The sequence below is a fragment of the Solanum pennellii genome, chromosome 1 (genome assembly GCF_001406875.1).
Source record: "Solanum pennellii chromosome 1, SPENNV200".
In the NCBI taxonomy this organism is placed as follows: Eukaryota; Viridiplantae; Streptophyta; class Magnoliopsida; order Solanales; family Solanaceae; genus Solanum; species Solanum pennellii.
This window is the reverse complement of record NC_028637.1, coordinates 105,954,090-105,978,144: the sequence shown is the minus strand read 5'-3', so window position 1 is coordinate 105,978,144 and position 24,055 is coordinate 105,954,090. Positions and strand designations below refer to the sequence as shown.

At 36.0% G+C, this 24,055-nt stretch overlaps 3 protein-coding genes across 4 annotated transcripts; 2 read left to right on the top strand and 1 right to left on the bottom strand.

Annotated features, from left to right (window-relative positions):
* Positions 1-3,433: 3,433 nt before the first annotated feature.
* Positions 3,434-10,525, top strand: LOC107002825 (probable E3 ubiquitin ligase SUD1). Of its 2 annotated transcripts, none has more exons than XM_015201003.2 (9): positions 3,434-3,900; positions 5,119-5,811; positions 5,991-6,761; positions 6,849-7,060; positions 7,182-7,535; positions 8,621-8,778; positions 8,861-9,024; positions 9,111-9,257; positions 9,796-10,525. In XM_015201003.2, exons 1-9 carry the CDS (start codon positions 3,559-3,561, stop codon positions 10,288-10,290), a joined length of 3,336 nt encoding a protein of 1,111 aa, XP_015056489.1. In that variant the 5' UTR covers positions 3,434-3,558; the 3' UTR covers positions 10,291-10,525. The 2 variants fall into 2 exon arrangements, with proteins under 2 accessions (XP_015056489.1, XP_015056488.1); XM_015201002.2 differs by having other exon boundaries at positions 3,435-3,900; positions 8,618-8,778.
* A 404-nt stretch (positions 10,526-10,929) lies between these two features.
* Positions 10,930-21,476, bottom strand: LOC107031441 (polyadenylate-binding protein 8-like). Its single transcript, XM_015232828.2, has 9 exons — positions 20,850-21,476; positions 19,391-19,509; positions 18,633-19,289; positions 18,447-18,524; positions 18,266-18,355; positions 17,593-17,730; positions 16,567-16,746; positions 16,292-16,495; positions 10,930-11,439 (listed from the first exon to the last, which is right to left on the bottom strand). The coding sequence occupies exons 1-9, from the start codon at positions 21,070-21,072 to the stop codon at positions 11,197-11,199; spliced, it is 1,932 nt and encodes a 643-aa protein (XP_015088314.1). The 5' UTR covers positions 21,073-21,476; the 3' UTR covers positions 10,930-11,196.
* On the top strand, positions 12,521-15,091 carry LOC107031435. The gene is made up of 4 exons (XM_015232815.2): positions 12,521-13,381; positions 13,494-14,198; positions 14,286-14,404; positions 14,485-15,091. The coding sequence occupies exons 1-4, from the start codon at positions 12,559-12,561 to the stop codon at positions 14,932-14,934; spliced, it is 2,097 nt and encodes a 698-aa protein (XP_015088301.2). The 5' UTR covers positions 12,521-12,558; the 3' UTR covers positions 14,935-15,091.
* Positions 21,477-24,055: the final 2,579 nt, after the last annotated feature.

Here is a 24,055-nt window from a genome sequence, read left to right as displayed (position 1 = left end):
TCACGTGCATTGCCTTAAAAATGATACCGTTTTAGGTAACAAACCACAACTAGTATATAAAGCACGTGAGGTAATCACGAGCAAAATAAGTGATTAGTTTTTATTTATTTGTTAGTGATTGGAGTGTGGAAACAAAAATATAGGCTTGAAATGTGATTTATAAAATTTATACTTTTCTAGTTTTCACTTAAAAGATAGTTCTTTCTTTTTAAAAAAAAAGAAATTTATTTTTCATAAAATTAATATCAAAATATTTTAACTAATTAACTATGAAAATAAAAAAATATATGAAAATATTTTCTCCCACCAAACACACTAAGGATCCGTTTGGAATTGCCAAAAGTTGTGGTGAAAATTGAACAAATTGCAATGCACAAAGTCAATGAAGTCATCGTAAACAAATTGACATAAAGTAAAGTTGAATTACGAATCGATAGCTCCGTAATAAAATATCAGCCTGATTAATATAATTGTTGATCACCCTATAAATATAATTTTTTTAATGTATATTTTATAGGTTCATCTGAATATAATTATTTTGACTTAAATCCTCTTTATATATTTTTTTTAAAAAATACTAATTAATACTCTGCTACTACTAATTAAGTATGAATAAAAAACTTAGAACTAGTAAATCAAATCTCTTATGGGTCCTCTTGCTACCTAATCTTCTTTATTATCTTAATAATGGGAAATGACATGTTGATTAGCAAAATGTCCAACCACATTTCGTTTTCTAAAAGTTTGGTAGAGTGTGATTTTGAACTACAATGAAGATAGACCATAAGTTGTCATCATTGGGTCCAATTGCTGGTATGGAAGTTAGACAAAGACAGAACTAATGGCCCGCCTAAATTGAAGGCTGCGGCCCAAAAGTTTGGCCCAATGCTAATTATTTAAAATTAAAAAAATTATTCACAAATATTTTTTACTGCATAGTCACAGGATATTTCATATATAGTATAAAGTATGTTATCTCTTTTAATTTTACAAGAGAAAATGAATAAGGTTTACAACTTATTAAGGCGACTGCATATAGTTCAATTGTATATATTAAAAATAGAGAAAATTATATATAATAGCAAACTAATAACCTAAAATAAATGAAATAGCTAAGGTTTGATTTAATTGTGCTCCATAGAAAACGTTAGCTAAAATTTGCCAGCGTCTCTCGCTCAGAAATCTCGCTCGCCACTCTCCATTCTCGCTCGCCTCTCTCGCTTTATACACAGAAGTGTATAATTTTGTTTCTGTTTTGTATAAAAGGAGAGAAAATTGTATATACACATGCAAAAATATATATCTTCGTGTTATACACTTAATTATACAATTTACAAACATTTTACTTCAAATATTGCAGAGAAAAAGGTCAACGAATTATACAATTGCAGTGAAATACAATTTTCTCTAGCTTTATACAACAGAAGTGTTTATATTGTGTTTCTATTTTTGTATAAAGCGAAAGAAAAACATATATCTTCTTGCTATACACTTAATATTGCAGCGAAATAGGCAGTGAATTATACAATTGTGCATTATACAATTGCAGTGAAATAGGATAGCGAATTATACAATTGCAGCGAAATAGGCCAGCGAATTATACACTTGTATATGTATAGCGAATTATACAGTTTTTATGTTTGCTATGGAGCACAATTATGCAAAGTTTGCTATAGCATACAAATATGAATTTTTTGTTTGCTATATGTGAAAGTTGCCCTTAAAAATATGTCAGATTAGAAATACATTGGGTATGTTATTGTATATATGTTTAATAATAAAGTATTGACGTATTCAATCAAATTCAATATGTCAAAAATTCGTCAAATAAATCGAAATAATAAATTTTGAATCCAATAAATAGAATCAAGTATAGGTCCTCTTCTTGCTATGTGATCTTCTTTAATAATGGAAAATGACATCTTGATTGGTCTCATTTACCAAATATCCAATCCAAGCAAATCTTAGTTTGGTAGAGTAGAATTTGTACTACAATGAAAATAGACCATAAGTTAAGTATAATTGGGCCCAAAATTAGACAGACAAAGTTATGGCCTGTTTAGATTGCGGGATGCAGCCCAAAGTTTTGGCCCAATGAAGATCAAAAGAGGGACCCGAATTTTAATTTTTTTGAATAATTAACAGTCCTCATTTATTACTGTTAATAATAAACTGTAAATATATTTTTTTAGAAAACTCTCATATATTATATTCGTTCTCTATCGCTGTCTGGAGTTTTAAAGAAAAAAAGATAAAGCAGAACTTCTCAAATTTAATAATTTCAAAATGCATCAGTTTATTTATTTCTTTTGTTCATCTTTATTTGTTATTGTTTAACTTGACATATCTCTAAATAAATGATTATTAATATCGATATCTTACTAATTAATATTTAGTATTGGATATTTAATAATGATAAATGAAGAATAGTATTTATTGTTACTAGTAAAACATAAAAAAATATATCTTCTTGATATATTGAAATGACAAGTAAAATGAGAATTTACTTTTATCAATTTTGGGTTCAACAATGGTTAAATATATATTATAGGGAAAATGCACAAGTACCCCCTCAATCTATATCCGAAATTCCAGAGACACTTATACTATACTAAGGTCCTATTACCCTCTGAACTTATTCTATAAGTAATTTTCTACTCCTTTTCAGCCTACGTGGCACCTTGAAAAAAAAAAGTCAACCAACTTGAGCCCACAAGATAGTGCCACGTAGGCTGAAAAGGAGTAGAAAATTATTAATAAAATAAATTTAGGAGGTAATAGGACCTTAATATAGTTTAAGTGTGTCTCTGAGATTTTGGCATAGGTTCAGAGGATACTTGTGGATTTTCCCTATATTATATAATAATAGTATTCTTGCAACTATATGTTTTTAAATATTTGTGACCGTCACATATAATAATAACATTTGTATAATAGTAAAAATAATATTATTCAACTTTTTTTCAAACAAATTAAAACAGATTTTTACATACGTGTTCCTTTGCTTTATAATTTTTTATTGAATATTCCAGCTTGTTTCTAGAAATCCACGTTTAAATTAATCAAAAAAATCTAATATTAAATATGCATTAAATAGGGTCCCACAGTTCACCTTTCCAACGCCATATCTAATGTCAAACTCCTCGCCGACTAAGAAATGGTCGTTTTTATCAACTAAAAACTTATAAGAAAAATATTTAAAATATATATTTTTTTCGTTTTATATTACTTCATATTTTAACATATTCTTTTTTAAAAAATACAAAAAATATATCGTCATTTTATATTAAGACTATTATGAGAAAAAAAAGTCTAAAATGAACTTTTGAAGAGTTATTTATATATTAGATAAAATAAAACGGAATAAATATTATTGGAAAAAAAAAAGAGACGCGTATAAATAACAAATTTTGAGGGATAAAATGGGAATAATAAAAGATAAACCGACGTCCTTGGTCCACGATTTTGTTGATCCTTTCGTTGGACCAAACCACAGCTCCATCGCATCGTCACGATTTCAAGAAAAACCCTAGGAGATACAAATCAAATCAATCGTTGATGGAGATCGCAACGGCGGTGCCGGCGTCGAACGATGGTGGCGGTGGTGGAACTTCTCCGGCGGAACGCTCCTCCGCCGATGCGATCAATTCGTCTTCATCGCCGTCTGCAACTTCTTCCTCAGGGTTGTCTACGGACCAGGTGACACGTAAAGATTTGAATTCATTGGCCAGCAGGTTCGATGACGACGAAGAAGAAGAGGATGTTTGTCGGATCTGTCGGAACCCTGGTGAAGCCGATAATCCTCTCCGGTATCCTTGTGCTTGCAGTGGTAGTATTAAGTATGTTCACCAGGATTGTTTACTTCAATGGCTTAATCACAGTAACGCTCGCCAATGCGAGGTTCGTTCTTCATTTGCTTAATCCCTCCCCATATTTCTTGTTTTATGCCAAGTTTTCTTGTATCAAACTCGACTCTTTTATTTAAGCTTCAGTGGGTATTGAAAATGGAGTGGGTATTGTTAATCTTTCTTTTCTAGTTTAAGTCTCAATATATTACTCACTCAAGGCCTACCAAAGGATTCTTAACTTTATGACATGTTTTTCAATCATAATTGAAGCTATTGCTTGTTCTTCTTAACCTCCTTGAAAGTAGAAATCCTCTTATCAATTTTGTAAGCTCTTCTTGATGCAAAATTGTCACATCATTGACACACTTATAGTTTTCTTGCTTCTCTTATCCCGTTTAGCTAAAGAAAAAGACACCCTTCCGGGTGGTCCACTGGTTTGAGCTTGGGACTTTCATGTTGGAGGTCTAAGACCCGTCGAGCTCGTCGCACCAGGCTTGCCTAGTGCGGGTTACCTCTCCTATGTGGTTTGCGAGCTATTGCATAGGAGCGGGGTTTTACTCTGTGCGCACCCAAAAGGGTAGCAGCTGCGGGTTTCCCTCGTTGTCAAAAAAAAAAAAAGAAGCTAAAGAAGAAGACAATTTTTCTTCCAGTCTATAGATTGTAAGCTCATTCATTTAGTACAGTCTACTACTCATGTATTATACTTATGTAAGAACTAATTGGGCGTGAAGCTTAGTCTTGATGGTATGTTTACATTAAATCCAACATTGATAGTCTATTAGAAGTTCATATAGAAACTATAAAGAATTTTTAGGATTAGATGACGTCAAATTATTGGATATTGAATAAAATGGGTCTATATGGACTGAAATCGATAATGATGATTCTAGCAGCGGGTCTGATTTGGGATTGAGGCATAGATTTGCTTTGTGGTTTGTACTCCTCAAGTGAAGTTGTGATTTGAATTTTTTAATTATTCTTATTAAATCAATATGAGAAATGTATAACTGTATGACTTTTGGAAATGTGTATTAAAGACTCACTTAAATGGAAGTTACAATTATCAAAAAATAAATAAAGAATCATTTAGATGTAAAACTGACCATAAATGATTCTTTTTCTTTGAAGATTGACCATAGATGATTCTTACAATAGATTGTGGTTGGATATTGCAGCACATAGCTATCATTGAAAGTGTGTTGTTTTCTGATATCAGCTAGGGTGATCCCTCTATTGGTGGAATCTCACTAATTTTTTTATTATAACGTAGGTATGCAAACATGCATTCTCATTTTCGCCAGTTTATGCTGAGAACGCTCCGGCTAGGCTCCCTTTTCAAGAATTCGTGGTTGGGATGGCAATGAAAGCCTGCCATGTCCTGCAATTTTTCCTACGTCTTAGCTTTGTTCTCTCTGTATGGCTGCTCATAATACCGTTCATTACATTCTGGATATGGCGGTTGGCTTTTGTTAGAAGTTTTGGAGAAGCTCATAGACTATTCTTGGGTCACTTATCCACGACCATCATTCTTACCGACTGTCTGCATGGATTTCTGCTCTCTGCTAGCATTGTTTTCATCTTCCTTGGGGCAACTTCATTGAGGGATTACTTCAGACATTTGCGCGAACTTGGGGGCCAGGAAGCTGACAGGGAAGATGATGGGGACAGAAATGCAGCCCGTGCTCCAAGAAGACCTGTTGCTCCTGCAAACAGAAATTTTGCTGCTGATGCAAATGAGGAAGATGCTAATGGTGCGCAAGGAATTGCTGGAGCTGGTCAGTTAATCCGGAGAAACGCTGAAAATGTTGCCGCTCGTTGGGAGATGCAGGCAGCACGGCTTGAGGCTCATGTTGAACAGATGTTTGATGGTTTAGATGATGCAGATGGTGCAGAGGATGTACCTTTTGATGAGCTTGTTGGCATGCAGGGTCCTGTTTTTCATCTGGTTGAAAATGCATTTACCGTACGTTCTTGCTTTCACTCGCCACCTTTCTCTTGCAGTCATTACATATATTTTTGTACTCTCTAAGCTCTGCAGAAGACCATATTTTTCCTGATGTGTACTTCCATTTCTCTGATTCTGTTGTCTGCAAACTTAACATGAGAAGTTAACTAATATATGGTGGTTTGCCTTCTGTGCAGGTTCTTGCCAGTAATATGATATTTCTTGGAGTTGTGATCTTTGTTCCCTTTTCATTAGGACGAATTATACTCTATTATTTGTCTTGGATTTTGTCCTCTGCAAGCAATCCAGTATTATCAACTGTTATGCCACTTACTGAAACAGCACTTTCCTTGGCCAATATTACTTTGAAGAGTGCATGGACTGCTGTTGCGAATTTAACTCCCACTGCTAATGAAGAGAGCAGTTTACTTGGTCAAGTCACTGAAATGTTGAAAGCAAATGCCACTGAATTGAGTGAGGCAGCAAACAATCTCAGCACAACAGTGTCGACTGATCTTTTGAAAGGGTCATCTGTTGGAACCTCCAGACTTTCGGATGTTACAACTCTTGCTGTTGGCTACATGTTTATATTTTCTCTAGTCTTTTTTTACCTTGGGATTGTAGCTTTAATCCGGTACACCAGGGGAGAGCCTTTGACGTTGGGAAGATTCTATGGTATCGCTTCCATTGCAGAAACCATCCCCTCCCTCCTTAGACAATTTGTAGCAGCTATGAGGCATCTGATGACTATGATTAAGGTTGCTTTCCTCCTTGTTATCGAACTTGGTGTTTTCCCTTTGATGTGTGGATGGTGGCTGGATGTTTGCACCATTAGAATGTTTGGGAAGTCGATCACGCAAAGAGTGGAATTTTTTTCAGTATCTCCATTGGCGAGCTCATTAGTTCATTGGGTTGTAGGGATTGTCTACATGCTACAAATAAGTATCTTTGTTAGCCTTCTTCGAGGGGTAAAATCTTCATTAGACTTGTTCTGTTTCCCATCTCTATTTTGCGAATTGTTTTCTTTTACTAATTTACCACAATTCTTTTTGTAGGTCTTGCGTAATGGGGTGCTTTACTTTCTTCGCGATCCAGCAGATCCCAACTACAACCCGTTCCGTGATTTGATTGATGATCCTGTACATAAGCATGCTCGTCGAGTTCTTTTGTCAGTTGCAGTCTATGGAAGCTTAATAGTGATGCTCGTGTATCTGCCTGTCAAACTTGCCATGCGAATGGCTCCATCCATTTTCCCACTTGATATCTCGTAAGATTGTTTCCTGCTCTGTTCCTTGTGATTTTGGTTTCAATATGTATGTGGTATGTGGATTCAAGCTTTGAGCTTTCATCCCTTTGGTAAACTTAATGAAGTGTTACTCTTTGTGCAGTGTATCTGATCCATTTACTGAAATACCTGCTGACATGCTTCTCTTCCAAATCTGTATTCCCTTTGCAATTGAGCATTTTAAGTTGCGTACAACAATCAAATCTCTGCTCCGATATTGGTTTACTGCAGTGGGCTGGTCTCTTGGTCTAACTGATTTCTTACTGCCCCGACCTGAGGATAATGGTAGACAAGAGAATGGAAATGGTGACCAAGGAAGGCAGGACAGGTTTCAAGCTCCGCATGGTGTACCAGATCGGGCCTTGGTAGGGTTTGCTCCCGATAACAGAGCTAGGCATGCAGCAGCTAGTTCCAACTTCGTAGAAGACTATGACAATGAAGAACAGGCGGATCCCGAGTAAGTTGAACAATGCTCCATGCTTATTATAATAGTCGTTGAGGGAAATGTTAAAGGATGGTTCTTAGCTTGATTGATAAAACGTCATATCAAAGTTTAATATGTGAATAGCTAAATGAGTTTTGTATTCTTAATGGGAGTTGTATAGAATAAATCATACTTAACAGTTCAAAACATTTTGGCTTCACAGATCAGAAATATATATTAGAATGGAAGTAGTACTAATTTAGCCTCTTCCCAAATGTGTGAAACGCAAAATTAATTTTTAAAAGCCTTCTAGCTTTTTTAAAAAAACCTAGATAAGCTTATGAATGGGCAGTCTTCATGGAATACTTTTTTTTTGTTGTTTTTTGAGAGGTACAATTCGGTCTCTCATGGTATATTGGCTATTATATGTAGGACTAGTGTCCGTTGTGGATTGGTATTTAGCTATCTCATCACTGATGTGTAGATTGTGCAGTCAGTTCCACTAAGGGATTATTGTAGTATCTTCTCCATTATTAAGCATAAATCACAGTTTGACTAAATGTCCAGTTCTTCAGCTACTTGTTCCATTTGTGTTTTTTCACTTAATTGTCAGATCCATTCTGTTTGGGAGGTCGCACACTGTTATTACTTCTGTATTATTTTTAAAATTCGTTTAGATTTATGTTACTTGAGCTGATGTCCTTCTGGAAACAGCCTCTCTACCTCCATGAGGTAGGGGCAAGGTGTGGGTACACTCACCCTTCCGAACCCACTTGTGGAATTACACTGGGTATGTTTTGTAAACTTAGTGTTCCGTTTTGGGTCTCGCTATTTGTCAGAGTTGGGGTGGTACTTCTAAATGAAAAAAATGTCCAATCTTTAGTGCGTGTTCTTCATTTTCTTTCTTTCATTTGGACCCCCACCTCCACCCCGTATGTTCCCGTTGCTTGTTAATTTTGTTCGTTGGACAAAGTTGCTGTTACAATGCAGTGGTCATAGTTCTTGTCTTGCTTGTTTCTGTAGGATCTAGTTTTTAAGTCATAAATTGGTGATACTCTTAGTTCACCTCAAAAAAGCTTTAGCAAGAGTCTTATGTTGTTTGGAAACATATTTAGCAGGTATGCCTTTGTGCTCCGTATTGTGCTGTTGCTTGTTGTGGCGTGGATGACTCTCCTACTTTTTAATTCTGCCCTCATCATCGTACCGATTTCACTTGGACGTGCACTCTTCAATTCCCTCCCATTGCTTCCAATAACTCATGGAATTAAGTGCAATGGTATTGCTGTCAACCTAGCTCAAGTTGGTTTCTGTTCACCTCACAATAAAAACACTGACCTTTTGTTGCTTTTACTTCTCAGATTTGTATGCATTTGTAATTGGAAGTTATGCAATTTGGACTGCCATTGCTGGAGCGAGGTACTCAATCGATCAAGTTAGAACTAGGAGGGTTGCAGCTTTGATGAACCAAATATGGAAATGGTGTGTCATTGTTCTTAAGAGTTCTGCACTGTTGTCAATATGGGTAATGACACCTTTCATTTTGATTCAGTGCTTGCACCTTAATTTTTTTTTCCGTACTGTTAATTTGTTTGTTGATTCTCTTTCCAGATATTTATTATTCCTGTGTTAATTGGACTGCTTTTTGAACTTCTGGTCATTGTGCCAATGCGAGTCCCCATTGATGAAAGTCCAGTCTTCCTTCTTTATCAAGATTGGGCTTTAGGACTAATCTTTCTAAAGATCTGGACCAGGCTGGTAAGTGCCTTACAGTTTATTTACATTATTATGAGCTTTTAGTTTTACCTGTTTATAACATTGACGTGGAGGTTTGAATCTTTGGATGTTACATGCTTTTTGTCTAGAACATTTCCTTCCCTTTTTGTTAAAAGTTGTAGCCTTTTCAAAAAAACGTTTGGCAGTGGGGCTCTTAATTCATGGTTGATCTCATCTTTCCCCCTATGATTTCTGCATATTGCTCATTTGAAGCACACATTTGGTGGTGGGGCTGTAAATCATGGTTGATCTGCATCTTTTCCCCCTACGATTTCTGCATATTGCTCTTTTGAAGTATTACTCCATGTTTAAGATCACAGCTGTTTGAACAAAATCATACCTCCCAGAAGCAATAACAAGATTTTTTTCTTGTGGAACATTTTAACAATCCATGCAGTTCACTAACTTGGATGTCATTTGGCGCCCAAGTATCCCTTTGTGTATAATACACATTAGTTACTTCACATTGGCATATCTATATCTAGTCTACTGATTTCTTAACTTGACTTGTGCTAAACAGGTTATGCTAGATCATATGATGCCACTGGTCGATGAGAGCTGGCGACTGAAATTTGAGAGGGTGAGGGAGAATGGTTTCTCTAGGTTGCAAGGCTTTTGGGTGCTTCGGGAGATAGTCCTTCCTATCATCATGAAGCTCCTTACAGCGTTGTGTGTTCCATACGTTTTGGCCAGGGGTGTGTTCCCAATACTTGGTTACCCTTTGCTTGTGAACTCTGCCGTTTACCGGTATGCTTGGATTGGGTGCCTTGGTTTCAGTCTCTTCTGTTTTTGTGCAAAGCGTTTCCACGTATGGTTCACCAATCTCCACAATTCTATACGCGATGACCGTTATTTGATTGGTCGAAGACTTCATAATTTTGGGGAAGAGGTACTTCAAAGGCATAATGAAGCAGAGGTGGGTGGAGAGGGCGAGATCCCTCTACTGAATGGGGATGTCGAGGAGGTTGCTGATATAGGACTAAGACACAGGCGTGGTATTATGCAAGATGCTTGAAGTTTGTACCAGACATGATCCTCAGCTGCTCAATAAGGGGTAAGGGGTAAGGTTAGGCTGAACAAATTGCAAAATGGATTATTATTATTTTGCTTCTCAGAAGTAGAGAAACCAATTTGTATTAGTTCTGAGCAGTTTCTCTATCAGTAATATTTACTACTTGTGAATATGTACTCTTTTAACTTGGTGCTGACATAATTAGTGGATTCAATTTCAGCTGAGTCTAGTTTGTCTATATCTTTTTTTGGAGCACTTTACAATTGTATGCAAGAGAAGAAGTAAACCTTTAAGATTCAAAATTATTACTCCTTTTCCAAAACCTTTTAGTTTAAGTAAACTTCACTGGAGAAGAGAATGCGAACAGTTGAATAGACAACGTATCTCAATCTTTTTCTCCAAGCGTGTGTTTACTGGCAATGCATTGATTGACATAGAAATCTGTATGTAGATCAAAAGGTCATTAATAGTAGGTATTACTGTCAGTAGCGGACAATGGAACACGAATGTGTAGTATTCACTTTATTTTTAATAAACGGGACCAATGCACTTCAACATCCACGAGACATCTGTCGAAAAACAGTTTCAAAACATGCAACCAAAAACCCACCCCTACACTTGAGGACTTTGTAAAGAAAGGAGTTACGTTACCAAACAAATACAGCCAAATAATATCCAGAATAAACTAGAAAAACCATAATTAACAATACCAGCGCAAAGGTTCTGATAAACCAAGTTGGATGTCCAACAAATTCCAAACTGAACCAAAATGCAACCCAACAATATCTGATAGTCTAAGAATGTCTTTTAAAAGAAATCAGATTTTCTGGGTGAAGAAAATCCAGAATTAAAATCACACTAGAAAAGAAAAAATAATTGATGGCGACGAGCATGGGATATCGTAAGAACTCAAGAAACCAGACCATCATTTAGTGACAATGAAGCCAACTGATCAGCAGCATTACTGGCCTGCTGCTGAGGAACATTCCTCAGAACATCCATCGCCTCTGCAACCTTGGCTTTCAGAGCCTCAGGAGACTCAAGCAAGTGCAATACCTCTGTCTGATCCATCTCCAAAAGCATGCCAGTTACCTTCGCTGCTGTTTCTGGTTCAAGCTGTTCGACCAAGGGGTACAGATTTTCACCTAGCATCTGCAGACAAACCACAGCAATTATCCAAAGCGGAAAGTAAAGCATGATCAAAACTCACCAGTTTCAACTTTAACATCTATATTTTTCAGTTGGCATTTAGACGTTGAGAACAAGTTACATAGGACTGGATACACCTCTTCTTTATAGGTTTATATATATTTAAAATAAAAGGGAAGAGACAGAGAAGGCAGCATCAGGAAAATTCATCCAGAAATCTGACATCATTTTCCTAAAATAAAATGAATGCTGTTTTTAAAAAAAGAATGCCTTCCATAGTATGTGTTGCTTGGTAGACACAGTGTTGTGAAAGGCGCTCGCCTCGTCGCCAAAGGCGAGAGGCGAGGCGAGGCGAGGGTGGCTCGCCATTCTCTGGCGAGGCGAGGCGAGGAGAAAAAGGCGAGCCCCTGGCGATCGATGGCGCTGAAATGGCGAGCGAAAGGCGCCGCCTTTTTGATTAAAAAAATTTTGACTTAATAATATTAGTCAAAATTAGGGTTTTTTTTTTTACTTACGAAAAATTCTGAAACTCGCGACTCTCTCTCTCTCTCTCTCTCTCTCTCTCGATTGACTTTTCTCTTCTCCTCCATCGCGTCGCTGCTCCCTCGCTGTCCCTCGCTGTCACGTCTCTGCTCCCTCGCTCTCCCTCGCTGTCGCGTCTCTTCTCCCTCGCCGGCGACCTCGCGACTCTCACTCTCTGTTTTCAGGTTTTCAGGTAATGTTTTCTCACTTCTTCTTCTTCTTATTTTTTCTGTTCATTTTTTTTTTATTTTGGTAAGCAGCAGTCAGGACTCAGGCAGTGTTTACTGCTTACTGCTTTGTGTAAGTGTAACAAGTGTTAATTTTTTTTTAAAAATTCTTTTCCTAATTATTTATTCCAATATTTCTTAACAGCGAATTAATTGAATTTGATAATCAATGGCGGATGCTAGCAAAAAGAGGGACATTGGATGGAATTATGGCACTCAAGGAGCGACGAAAGATTCGGTCACTTGTAACTTTTGTGGGAGTACTTTCAATGGTGGAATAACTCGACACAAACAACATTTAGTGGGTGGTTTCAAAAATGTTAAAGTATGTGTCGCTTGTCCGTCGGAAATTAGAGAAGAAATAAGGGCTTATATGCAAAACAAAATAGCTAATAATCCCAAATTTCAAATGAGGCAACCGGAAGAATTTGTTGATATTGATGATCTTGATGAAATGGATGATTATGCGGAAATGAGGCCTCCCTCCAAAACTCAAAAGATATCTTCTAGTGGAGGTTCATCCACCGCACGGAGTGTGACGAAAGGACCTTTGAACCTCTATTTTTCACAAAAATCAACACAAAAAGGAGGCTTAGAAAAAGGAGGAGGAATCGAAGAAACAAAGAAAATTCTAAGAGAGCGTGCGGTAAGTGCTTTTGCAATTTGGATGTATGATGCCGGGCTCCCTTTTAATTGCGTCAATCACAAATCATTCGATAAATTTATTGAGGCGGTTGGACAACATGGCCCCGGAATGAAGCCTCCTACATTCCATGAAGTTAGAGTCACTCACCTTAAAAAAGAGGTGGATAAAGTAGAAAAAATTGTTGAGGAGCATAAAGTGCAATGGACAAAGTTTGGTTGTTCCATTATGATGGACAAATGGACGGCACGAAATGGCAAAATGATCATCAATATTTTGGTGAATTCTCCAATCGGTAGTGTATTTCTTGGTTCGGTTGATGCTAGCAATGAATCTACCGATTCCACCAAAATGTACAAGTTATTTGAAAGCACTATCGAAAGAATTGGACCGGAAAAAGTGGTACAAATTGTCACCGATAATGCTAGTGAGAATGTCAAAGCGGGAAGTATGATAATGGGTGCGTATCCACACATTTATTGGACTCCATGTGCCGCTCATTGCATCAACTTGATATTTGGTGACATATTCAAGGTTAAGCCATATGCTTCCGGTAATCAAGCTGTCCTTTAACTTTATTAAGTTTCTTTATAGTCAATAGTCAATACTCAATACTCAATAATTTATTAGCTACTAATTAATTTAATTTAATCTTTCTATAACAGTTTTTAAGAAGGCCATCAGAATCCATTCTTACATTAGTCAAAGGCCATTGTTGTTAAACTTGATGAGAAAATTCACCAAAGAAAGAAATTTGGTGAAACCGGCCAAGACAAGATTTGCAACGGCATTCTTAACTTTGAGAGCTATGTACATTCAAAGAAAAAACTTGAAAACTTTAGTCCTCTCAACCGAATGGAATTCAAGCAAATTTGCAAAGGAAACTTCGGGGAAAGAAGTTGCCAATCTTCTTATTTCTATCCACTTTTGGAATGATGTTGTTCGGGCACTTACAGTTTGTAGCCCTTTGACAAAAGTGCTTCGTTTGGTGGATGGGGAGAAAAAACCACCAATGGGTTATATTTATGAGGCAATGGATAGAGCCAAAGAAGCTATTGCACATGGTTTTCGTGGAGTTCAGAAGCATTATGAGAAAGTGTTTCAAATTATTGATGCAAGGTGGTCAGAACAACTCCATCGGCCTTTGCATGCTGCAGGCCATGTTTTGAACCCAGGATTATATTATAAAGCTGAAGAAGAGGGAACTTTATTACAGAGTTTGTGGACCGAGTATTATGCATGTGTTGAGAAGTTGGTCCGTGATACAACAATACAAGATGCACTAATCGCTGAGCTTCCTAAGTACAAAATGGCGGATGGACTATTTGGTTGTGGTCCGGCTAAAAGAGCTAGAGACACAAGGTCACCGGGTAAGTGGGTTGATTTAGATCTTACATTCTTACTTATATTATTTGACTTACTTATAGTCACTAACCTTTAAATTTATTTTATTATAGTTGAATGGTGGTCACTATTTGGTAGTGAAACACCAAACTTGCAAAAGTTTGCCATGAAAGTGTTAAGCCTAACTTGTAGCTCATCTGGATGTGAGCGAAATTGGAGTGTGTTTGAACACGTAAGTAAAAATTTATATCCTATTTTTCATATTATATTATTATCAATATCAACTAGTTAATATCAATAACTTATGCACAGATTCATTCCAAAAAGAGGAATAGGCTTACACTATCGCGTCTCAATGATCTAGTGTACATTAAGTACAATAGAACATTGAAACGCCGTTATGATGCTCGTGATCTTATTGATCCAATTCGCTTGGATAACATAGATGATTCCAACGAATGGTTAGTTGGATGCCCCGAAGATCAAGATGATGAACTAGTATATGAGGATGATGATCTTACTTGGGGTAGTGTTGCTACGGCAATTGGAGCGGACGAGAGTATCTATCATCTTAGGGGACTTTCTTCAAGATCAACAGTACTTGACAAGGGCAAAGGAGTAGAAAGTACATCTTTAAGTTCATCTTCAAGTAGGACTCGGACACTAATTGATGAAGAATACGAGGAGGAAGAAGATGAAGAGCAATATAATGATGTAGAAGATTTTGATCTTCAAGAGTTGGATAATTTTGAAGAAGAATAGACTTTTAAAGTTTTGGTTTATTGTATTTTGAATTGTTTGGTCTTTAAAGTTTTAGACATTCTATTGGTTTTTGAATTGAATATTTGCTAATATGTGTTATTGCTATTAAGACTTTGGATAAAATATGCAATTAAATATTTTTAATTTTTGGTATTAATTGGCGCCTTTATTCAAAAAGGCAAGCGCCTCGCCGCTCGCCTCGCCGCGTGGCGAGGCAGGCCCTTGTCGCCTTTTGTCGCCTCTCGCCGTCCACAACATTGGGTAGACATAAATGTCTTGTCAAATTTGGAATGATCTGGTATTATTAATATGCATCTGGCAATTAAGCTTTGGCATTTCTCAAGTCCATACTGTTCAGGTGAACCAAAAGGAAAATAAAGGGAGAACAATTAAAGAAAAAAATGAAAGACCAGCAAAATACCTTCTGCCCCATAATAGTTTATAGGAACCAACCCTATCTACATGTAGAATCATAACTACACTGACATGCTTAACTTGAATTTATCAAACTCTTCAAACTATTTCAGTTTAATAGGAAAAATAAGTTCGGATATCACAAAAGCAGGGGCTAAAAGGTTAGTTGGAGTAAGAGCTCGATGTTTCCAATCCCGGAAGATCTAAATAAGTCCAATTCTAGCTGGCATTTTGGGTTGTGAAGTAGGATCGCTACCAAGAGAATATTTGGGATTATTCCTTGGAGATAAGAACTAAGGTGCAGACATTTGAGAGAGGGTACTTGATAAATGTGAAAGGAAATTGCCAAGAGGAAAGCTCAGTATTTATCTTTAGGGGAAAGGATCATTTTGGTGAAAGAAAAAGGGTAAGAATTAATCAGCGGAGGAACTTAATTCGGGAGGACAGCAGGGAGACATAAAGACTTCATCATGTCAAATGGAAGACTCTCATTTCCAGCAAGAGATTTGTAGGTGTGGCATCAGTAATCTAGCACTACATAACAAGAGACTTATGAAATGGCTTGAAGAAAAGTTGTACCTTTTGACTAATTTCTCGAGGATGGTAAAACATGTTATATTCTCATTCCTCTTTTTTTTTATTTTTGGTGTAAAGAACAATTTGTAGATGAAGCAACATCATTAAAAGATCTTTTTTTTTATACAGAACATCATTAAAAGATATTTTTGCTTCCTTGTAAGAATTACGGGGGTTTGTACTTGTAATATTAGATATCAGCCCTGATTCAGGCGCTGAGGAATATGACATGTTACCATCCTCAAGAAAATAGTCAAAAGGCGCAACTTTTCTAAAAACGATGGTGATGGAACAGGAAAACAGTAAAGGACAATTCCTTCCATGTTCATGGAAATCAGATTTAGCTCTTATAGAAGGAGAATCATACCGTCCTTTGCTCTGTTGGAGAAGCATTAGCCAGAGCAGTAGCCAAAGCCCCTACCGGAATTGGTTGGGCAATTCCTGTATCACGCACGGGCATGCCACCCATATCATATGGGACAGAGAACATGCCACCACCTACTCCTAGAAAGCCAACATCAGGAAGGCCACGTCCTGGAGGATATCGATATCCACGCCCCCTCGGAAACATCTGACATGAAATAAAACACTGAGCACTTCCATAAACACACCATACAAATGACAACCAAATTTGCCACAAACCTGTTGCTGCATCAGCGGAACTGGCTGCTGTCCTTGCTGCAATGGAACAGCACTTCCACGTCGACCACCTGGACGTTGACCTTGCTGCCCTTGCTGAACCATAGGCATAAAGAAATTCGGCATAGGCCCCCCACCAGGCCTCATTCCAGGTACAAGCTGCTGCTGATATCCAAAACCAGCCTGACAAGTAAAAAAAAGGTAGATGATAATAATTTATTTTTATCAGCAACACCTCAAATTCCAAATTAGCTCGGGTATATGGTTCCAGTTGATCATACGAATCCTCATTAACTCAAAGCCAGATAATAGTTAAATGCAATTTGAGTACAAGATAAATGAACAAAAGAATAATATTTTCTTTTATTCTATGATTTATTTGAAATGTTGAAATGTTCTCTTTTCATCTTTAACTTCCTACTCTTTTTAGATCACCCTCTATTGAGTTGTAATATAGGACCATGTATCAGCAACTCATCTACTCTCCGCCTAATAAGCCTCCTACTCACATTAAAACTTTTCAGTCATCTGAACATCTGACTCGATAAATATCCATGACAAAAGATACCAAGGAATATCCAAACGTCAGAAAATATAACAGAGTAGAGTCAAGTATCAGCATGACACAAAATGTATCAAAAACTATATGCGCGTGCTTCAGAAAAATTTACAGAGGAACTTGAGAGCTCTCATTATAAAATGAAGAATGTTAAACTCTTATCCTCCAATCTCAACCACACCCATCAGACAAGGTGCCAACTTCAAATACAGAAAAGTCAATCTAGGACATAACATCTGAGACTACTTGTTTTTAGTCTCAGATGTTATGTCCTAGATTGTCTCTTCTTTATTTGAAGTTGGCACAGTCTGATGGATGTGGTTGAGATCTGAGACAACTTGTTAGTTAGCAAAACAATTGATAAGCACACATCAACATCAGAAAATACAAGCAGAAAATGAAACATGCAAGATTCAAAAGGTACAAAGTTATGAGAGCATTTAAACCGGATATCCACAACGATTTATTACTTGTGGGGGAAGCATGGCTGGTTGTGGCTGGCCGTAAAATATTTGTTGACCTAGACCAGGACCGCCAGGAGGATACATAGGCATTCTAGGTGCAACTGTAGATGCCATTCCAATTGGACGCATCTGAGAAAACTGAGCCTACATTTTCAAACAAAGAAAAATAATGTATTAGTATCACCATGTAAGGGACTTATGAGTAAATAAGATAATTTGGTAAATGCCTACTAAATCGATATATCTAGCAAGCATGAAGCAGAGCTTATATGCAAAAGAGGCAAGATAACATATTGTCACTACGGTGATATATGGGAGGGTAGAATAGCTACACAATAAAAAGATTTCAATTCACCATCAAGTTATCATCTTTTTTTTTATTATAAATGACAATTTTGGTCCTTCAGGACACCCGCTGTAACAACGCCCCAAAGGCTTTCTCTCTGTTTGGTTTTCTTCGCTCAGTTGTTAAAGACTCAAAAGAAATTCAACGAATTATTAAGCAAAAACAAATCTTTAAGATGGTAAAAGATTTGGTTACTAATTCAGTCGGAATTGACAAAGTCAACAAATAAGCAAAGGCTCTCTTGCAAAATCAGAAAGAGATAGCATTGAAAAGAGACAAGCTACATGCACTTTTTTCAATTCTTTAAGTCCAAAGAAAGATGTATAGAAATACCTGTAACCTTGCTCTTCTCTCTTCCTTGCGTTGCGCAAGGGCAACATACAGAGGTTTGCTAACAATCATCTTTCCATTCATCTCTGCGAGCTGCAAAGGAAAGAATTAGAAGTTAAAGCTCTACCTTGCCCGTGTTCAGTTGACTTTTACCTGCCAACTTAAAAGAGTTGAAGTAACACACCGCTCTTGAAGCCTCTTCGGGAGATGAGAATGCAACAAATCCTGATCCTTTGCTTACTCCACTAGGATCTCTCATAACCTATTTGAATAAACAGCAAATGTCAAAAAAAAATATATTCTACATTTCCAATCAAATTGGAGAACTGGAGGTTTATTTAAAATTTGAAAAACAGAAAAGGCAACTTACCTTGCATGAAGTGATTGTACCATATGTAGAGAACATTTCCTTGAGCTTGTCATCACTAATGCTGTCATCTAAATTTTTTATGTATAGATTCAAGCCTTGTGATTTATCAACTGCCTCCTTGGCACTTTGCTCATATCGATTTTTCAATTCCATTTCCCTCTCTGATTTCTTCTGAGCTCTTCCTACAAACCATTCTTTGTTATCAAATTTGTGGCCATTCAAAGCTTCAACTGCTCTGGCAGCATCTTCAGCATTTTCAAAGTTAACAAATCCAAAGGACCGAGATTTTCCATCTTCATCCTTCATAATTGCAATGCTAGTAATGGCACCAAATTCATCAAAGGCTTTCTTGAGATCTTCTTCTGATGTCGCTTCAGATAAATTTTTCACAAAGACATTAGTAAATCTTGTCTTATCTACAGCCATATCTCTTTCTTGCTTCCGGACAAAGGGTCCAACATATACTTGCTTGTCATTCAGCAGCATACCATTCAGCTTCTCAATAGCTTTTTGGGCAGCATCCTCACTGTCATACTGCACAAACCCATACCCCTTGGACTGACCTGATGAATCCACAGCTACCTTACAAGACAGAATATTGCCGAATGCAGAAAAGGTATCATGCAGTGCTTTGTGGTCAATTGCCTTGTCCAAATTCTTAAAGAAAAAAAAACAGCAAAGGAAGTAGGTTGAGAATATGGCAAAAAAGCTTCCAAGCCATCAAACAAGACAAAATATCTACAAATCCCAAAAAAGACCTTAATAAATATGTTTGCAGTGCCACTTCTTCGAACAGTTGGGTCTCGGTTTGAGTACATTATCCTGATGGGCTTTCCACTGAGAGGAGTAAAGTTTAGCACTTCCAAAGCCCTTGCAGCTGTTGCGAATACAATTGTTAAAATTGTCAACAAGACACCAAACAAAAATTAGGGTAAATGTGTTGAAGAAACACAATAAAAAAAGCTCAATGTGAACAGGAGGTATGATTTGCTAAAGCATTCTTTTTTTTTCCTTGCCACTACTGGTGATGGTAGTCCTTTTTAGCCTATTAGTGAAGCTGACTAACATTTTGTAGTGCTTTGGACACGAAAAAGTTGACGACTAACAGATGCATAGGCAGAATACTTTAAGAGACTGATTTGTTGATTAGAAGGTACCCTTCATTCCACTGGAAAATTGTGATTGACATGACAGCATCACATGTTCAGAAATTTGCCACAACACAAGGAATATCAGCACAGGAACATACATACACATATGCATACTTATCAAATAACTGAACAGTCAGGCACTCAAGAGTGCACCAACACAAAATTAGGTGGTAAGGTCATACTGGAAACTAGTCCAGTTGTACTCAAATAAGAAAAAAGATCTAGGACTACAGGATATTGAATATCAAGGATTCATACTTCCATCTTACAGAAAAAGGTTGAAAATACCAACCAAAAAAATAGCCGGTTGTAACTTTCTCAGTTGTCTAACTGATATATTCTAGGTTGCTAATCCAAAGGAGTCACTGCAAGCAGCACAATTGCAGTTGCAATACAATAGGATACCTGGCAGTTTATTTTCCCAAATAGTGTTCTGTAAGTCATCACACACATACAACAAAAGATATCTTATTGAAGAGGCCGACTGTTGATATCTGGCAGTTTATTTTCCCAATAGGATACCTGGCAGTTTATTTTCCCAAATAGTGTTCTGTAACATCACACATATACAACAAAAGATATCTTATTGAAGAGGCCGACTGTTGATATATCGAGAAAGTTACCTTTAAACATTAAAAAATAAAATAAAGGACCCTATGTTACCAGTTTCAAAAAGAAAAGTACCCCTCCCAAAAAACACCCAAAAAAAACAAAAAAGAGACCATCTTTCTGGAGGATAATATCATGTGAATACTAGGCTCCTCAATGTAACCTCATAAGTTATTTAAAAAGATGATTTACATTTTCATTAACAACTCCAGTTGTTGCAATTATTAGTTCAATGCAGGCCAGCAAATAGTTCAAATTTCTGGGCATACAAGGAACACCAAAAAACAACAGTGATAACAATTATGTTTCAATGACAAACTAGTTGCTGTAGGCCATAATGAATACAAGTAGCTCCATTTAAACAACTATCAATACAGTATCTGTTGCATTTACGAAATTAGACAATTCAGTTTCAAAACAAAGCGAGAGCAAAGTCAAGTCAAATGAGAAAACGAACCATCTTGTGGGTTCCCATAATTGACATAACCATAACCGAGCGACCTCTGGGTAGTCAAATCCCTGCAAACCCTAACCGAAACAACTTGTCCTAGCTGATTGAACAGATCATACAGCTGTGAATCGGTCACATTGACATCAAGGTCACCCACGTACAGAGACGTCACAAACTGATTGACACCACTAGCATTCGCACCCTGTGGCTGCACTTGAACCTGCGCCATCAAAATTCAACACAAAAACAAAAAAATAATTTTCTGTTTTCAGATTTTTTTTGTGATTTTTATTTTTCTGACTTCCCTCTCCTCTTTTTATTCGCAGATACAAAATCTCAGAATATATATAAATTCTAAAAGCCGACGTCTATCGAACTGGAAATTGATAGAAGTAGAAAAATACTGAAACCCTAGAAAATTTTGATGTTTTTCCCGATAGATAATTTTTTTCGATTTTTTAGTAGGATAGATGATAAAGAGAGGAGAGGGAAGGTGGATAGGTCGGAGATCCGACGAGACAAAGGATCGCCGCCGGCAACGCCGATAAGGAGAAAGGGTTTGTGTAGGAGAAAAAGATAGGGCAGCTTTAAACTGCACAATTGCAGAAGAAGGAATAATTTGGAAAGGGTTTTTTTTTCCTTATACAAATTACTAAATGGGTTTGGGATTTTTGTGTGTAAGCAAAGCCCTAAGATAATTTACGCAAACAAAATATACGCCGTCCGATTAGGAGGGAAGTGGGTCCCACTTGACGTGGTCCGATGAAATCCCTACTGTTAGCTGGCAGTTGTGATAAGGAGATTTCTTATTGGCTACATGAGCGACTCATTCAACTTCCTCTATTTTATTTTATACTACTATAACCTATACTATAGGCAAAAATAATTATCAAATTTAATAAATCATATACTCGTTAAACATTAGAAAATTATTTTGGTACGAGTGAGATGCCTATTTCTAGTGGCCAATCTAGGATTTTTGACGAGAGAGGAGGTCAATATATGAAGAACTAAATATACGAACTAATCGAAACGAATTTAACATCTATTATATAGATGAAAAATAATTTTAATCATATATAAATAGGAAAAGATTTCGCCGAACAAAGGGCTTGCTCCGCCCCTGGTTATTCTATACATTTATCAGAATTAGAAATTCAAAAATGAAGTAAATTTGTTATATTCAAAAAAAATTAAAATTAATGAATGAGAATCAAGATATGAATATCAACGGGCTTTCTTTGGTACAAAGAATGTCGATTTAAATTTTTTTACGTTAATCGATGTTGTAACAATGAGCAAAAATTAATTTTAATATCACGTCTAGACATAAAAAAAAAAGTGAGTAAATAAAAATTGATTTTGCCCTCATAACCCTCCACCGCCGGGCGACCTCTAAAGCAAGGCCGACCAAACTCCGTCGTCGGCAACTTATACACTTCTAACACGCAAAAAAATGAACAAAATTAAGTAGTGAATTAAACGTACCCGATATATATAAAAAGGTATCCTTTGCAAATGATAAAAATACGAAATCAAAGGAATCATCACCAATTTGTGTATTTGAGTTCGGTGACAACGTCTCAACATCATGAATGTTCCTGTTATATAATAATCAGCAGAATAATCACTCAATTATGTAATTTCTTAATATTTTTGAAATAAATAGAATAAGAAAAACAATAAAAAATATTCCAAATTAGGCTTAGAAATGTTGGTTTGAATTTTTATCCTAGAACACTCCAAAATATACGAAATAATCATTCACTATATTTTAAATAATTAATAATAGTGATATTATTATGCTTAAAGAACAGTAATTTAAATAATTAATATTAGTAATCTGATTGTTATTATGTTTAAGAATGGTAATTTGACTATATTTAATTAATATTTTGGACTTGGAAACAAATTAAATATTATGTATTGGTATTTTTCTTATTTGAATTATAAAGTTTGACTTAATAATAATAATAATATGAAGGACTCGAATCTAACTAAAATCACTGTCAAAAATAAAAAGTTTGAGAGATGGTCAACTAAAATGATTTTGGTTTGATATGCACATATATTAAAGGGGTGTAAAAAATATGAAAAATTAATTGAACCTAATCTAATTGAATTAATGTATAATTTTTTTAATGAAATTGTAAACTTTTATTCAAGTGTATAATTGTCTCGGATAATTAAGTAGGTCTTTTTAATTTATAAAAAATATCAAATAAATTCCATAATAACCTTATATGTATATAAATATATTTTATATATTAATTATATGTTTAATTTAATATATAAATGTATTTTATAATAAATTTTAAATATAAATATAATGTAGGTCCTAGGCATCTAGTGATTATACAACTTTGAGTTTTTTGCTATTTAATTAATTTTTACTTAGAGCCTGTTTGGCTCAGCTTAAAAGCTGGTCAAACTGACTTAAAAGCTGGTTTTTAACTTATTTAGCTGTTTGGCAATACTCAAAATAACTTATTTTAAGTTTAAAAAAAAACTTATTTTAAGCCAAAAGTTAAAAGCTGGAGTAGGGGTGCTTTTTTTTTTTAGCTTATAAGATGTTTTAAGTTGATCATATTTTTACCTTTTTGCTTTTAATATTTTTATATAATCCCCAAATTACCCACCTAACCCTAAAATTTCTTTCTACCATTTTTCCCTTTTTCCCTTCTCACGCTTGGCAGCGGCTCCTCTTCTTCCAATTTGAAGTGAAGATAAACCCCTAAAGTTTCGGCTGCTTCTTCTTCTTCTTCTCTTTATCAAGTAAGTTGTTCTTGTTCTTCCTCTTTCGTTTTCGTTCTGTTTTGTCCATTTTAATACTGATTTTTGTGCTGCCTCCGGCTCTTCTTCTACCTTTTTCTTTGTTATTAATGGATTTCATACATGGTTTCTCCGTTGCTCCTGTTTTGTATTTCAATTTTGAAAATATAACTTCCGAATTGGTGTTCTGTTTTCTGTGCGTGTTCTCTATGTTTTGAGATGGATATTGAATGTTAATTTACAGTGTTTGATGCCTGAAAAATATTATCCGTTACTGGGTAAAAACAGGGTTATTATCGTTATCCACTGTAATCTACTTCATCCACCGCCAACTGTTGTTCCAGCCATAATCATTACCTTTCCATCAAGACTACTAAGCATTGCACCTGTCTCATATAACTCACTCAAAGAAGGTCCTTCAAGACCAGAATAATCTTCAG

Excerpts from the sequence above, each read along its gene's own strand:
- LOC107002825 (XM_015201002.2), top strand. The coding sequence starts at position 3,559 with ATGGAGATCGCAACGGCGGTGCCGGCGTCGAACGATGGTGGCGGTGGT. Across the intron at positions 6,762-6,848 it reads TTGTTAGCCTTCTTCGAGGG|GTCTTGCGTAATGGGGTGCT; the intron begins GTAAAATCTTCA and ends TTCTTTTTGTAG. Across the intron at positions 8,779-8,860 it reads TCATGGAATTAAGTGCAATG|ATTTGTATGCATTTGTAATT; the intron begins GTATTGCTGTCA and ends TTTACTTCTCAG.
- LOC107031435 (XM_015232815.2), top strand. The coding sequence starts at position 12,559 with ATGCAAAACAAAATAGCTAATAATCCCAAATTTCAAATGAGGCAACCG. Across the intron at positions 13,382-13,493 it reads GGTTAAGCCATATGCTTCCG|TTTTTAAGAAGGCCATCAGA; the intron begins GTAATCAAGCTG and ends TTTCTATAACAG. Across the intron at positions 14,405-14,484 it reads ATTGGAGTGTGTTTGAACAC|ATTCATTCCAAAAAGAGGAA; the intron begins GTAAGTAAAAAT and ends ACTTATGCACAG.
- LOC107031441 (XM_015232828.2), bottom strand. The coding sequence starts at position 21,072 with ATGGCGCAGGTTCAAGTGCAGCCACAGGGTGCGAATGCTAGTGGTGTC. Across the intron at positions 18,356-18,446 it reads CCGAAGAGGCTTCAAGAGCG|CTCGCAGAGATGAATGGAAA; the intron begins GTGTGTTACTTC and ends TTTCCTTTGCAG. Across the intron at positions 16,747-17,592 it reads CAGCCATGCTTCCCCCACAA|GCTGGTTTTGGATATCAGCA; the intron begins GTAATAAATCGT and ends TTTACTTGTCAG.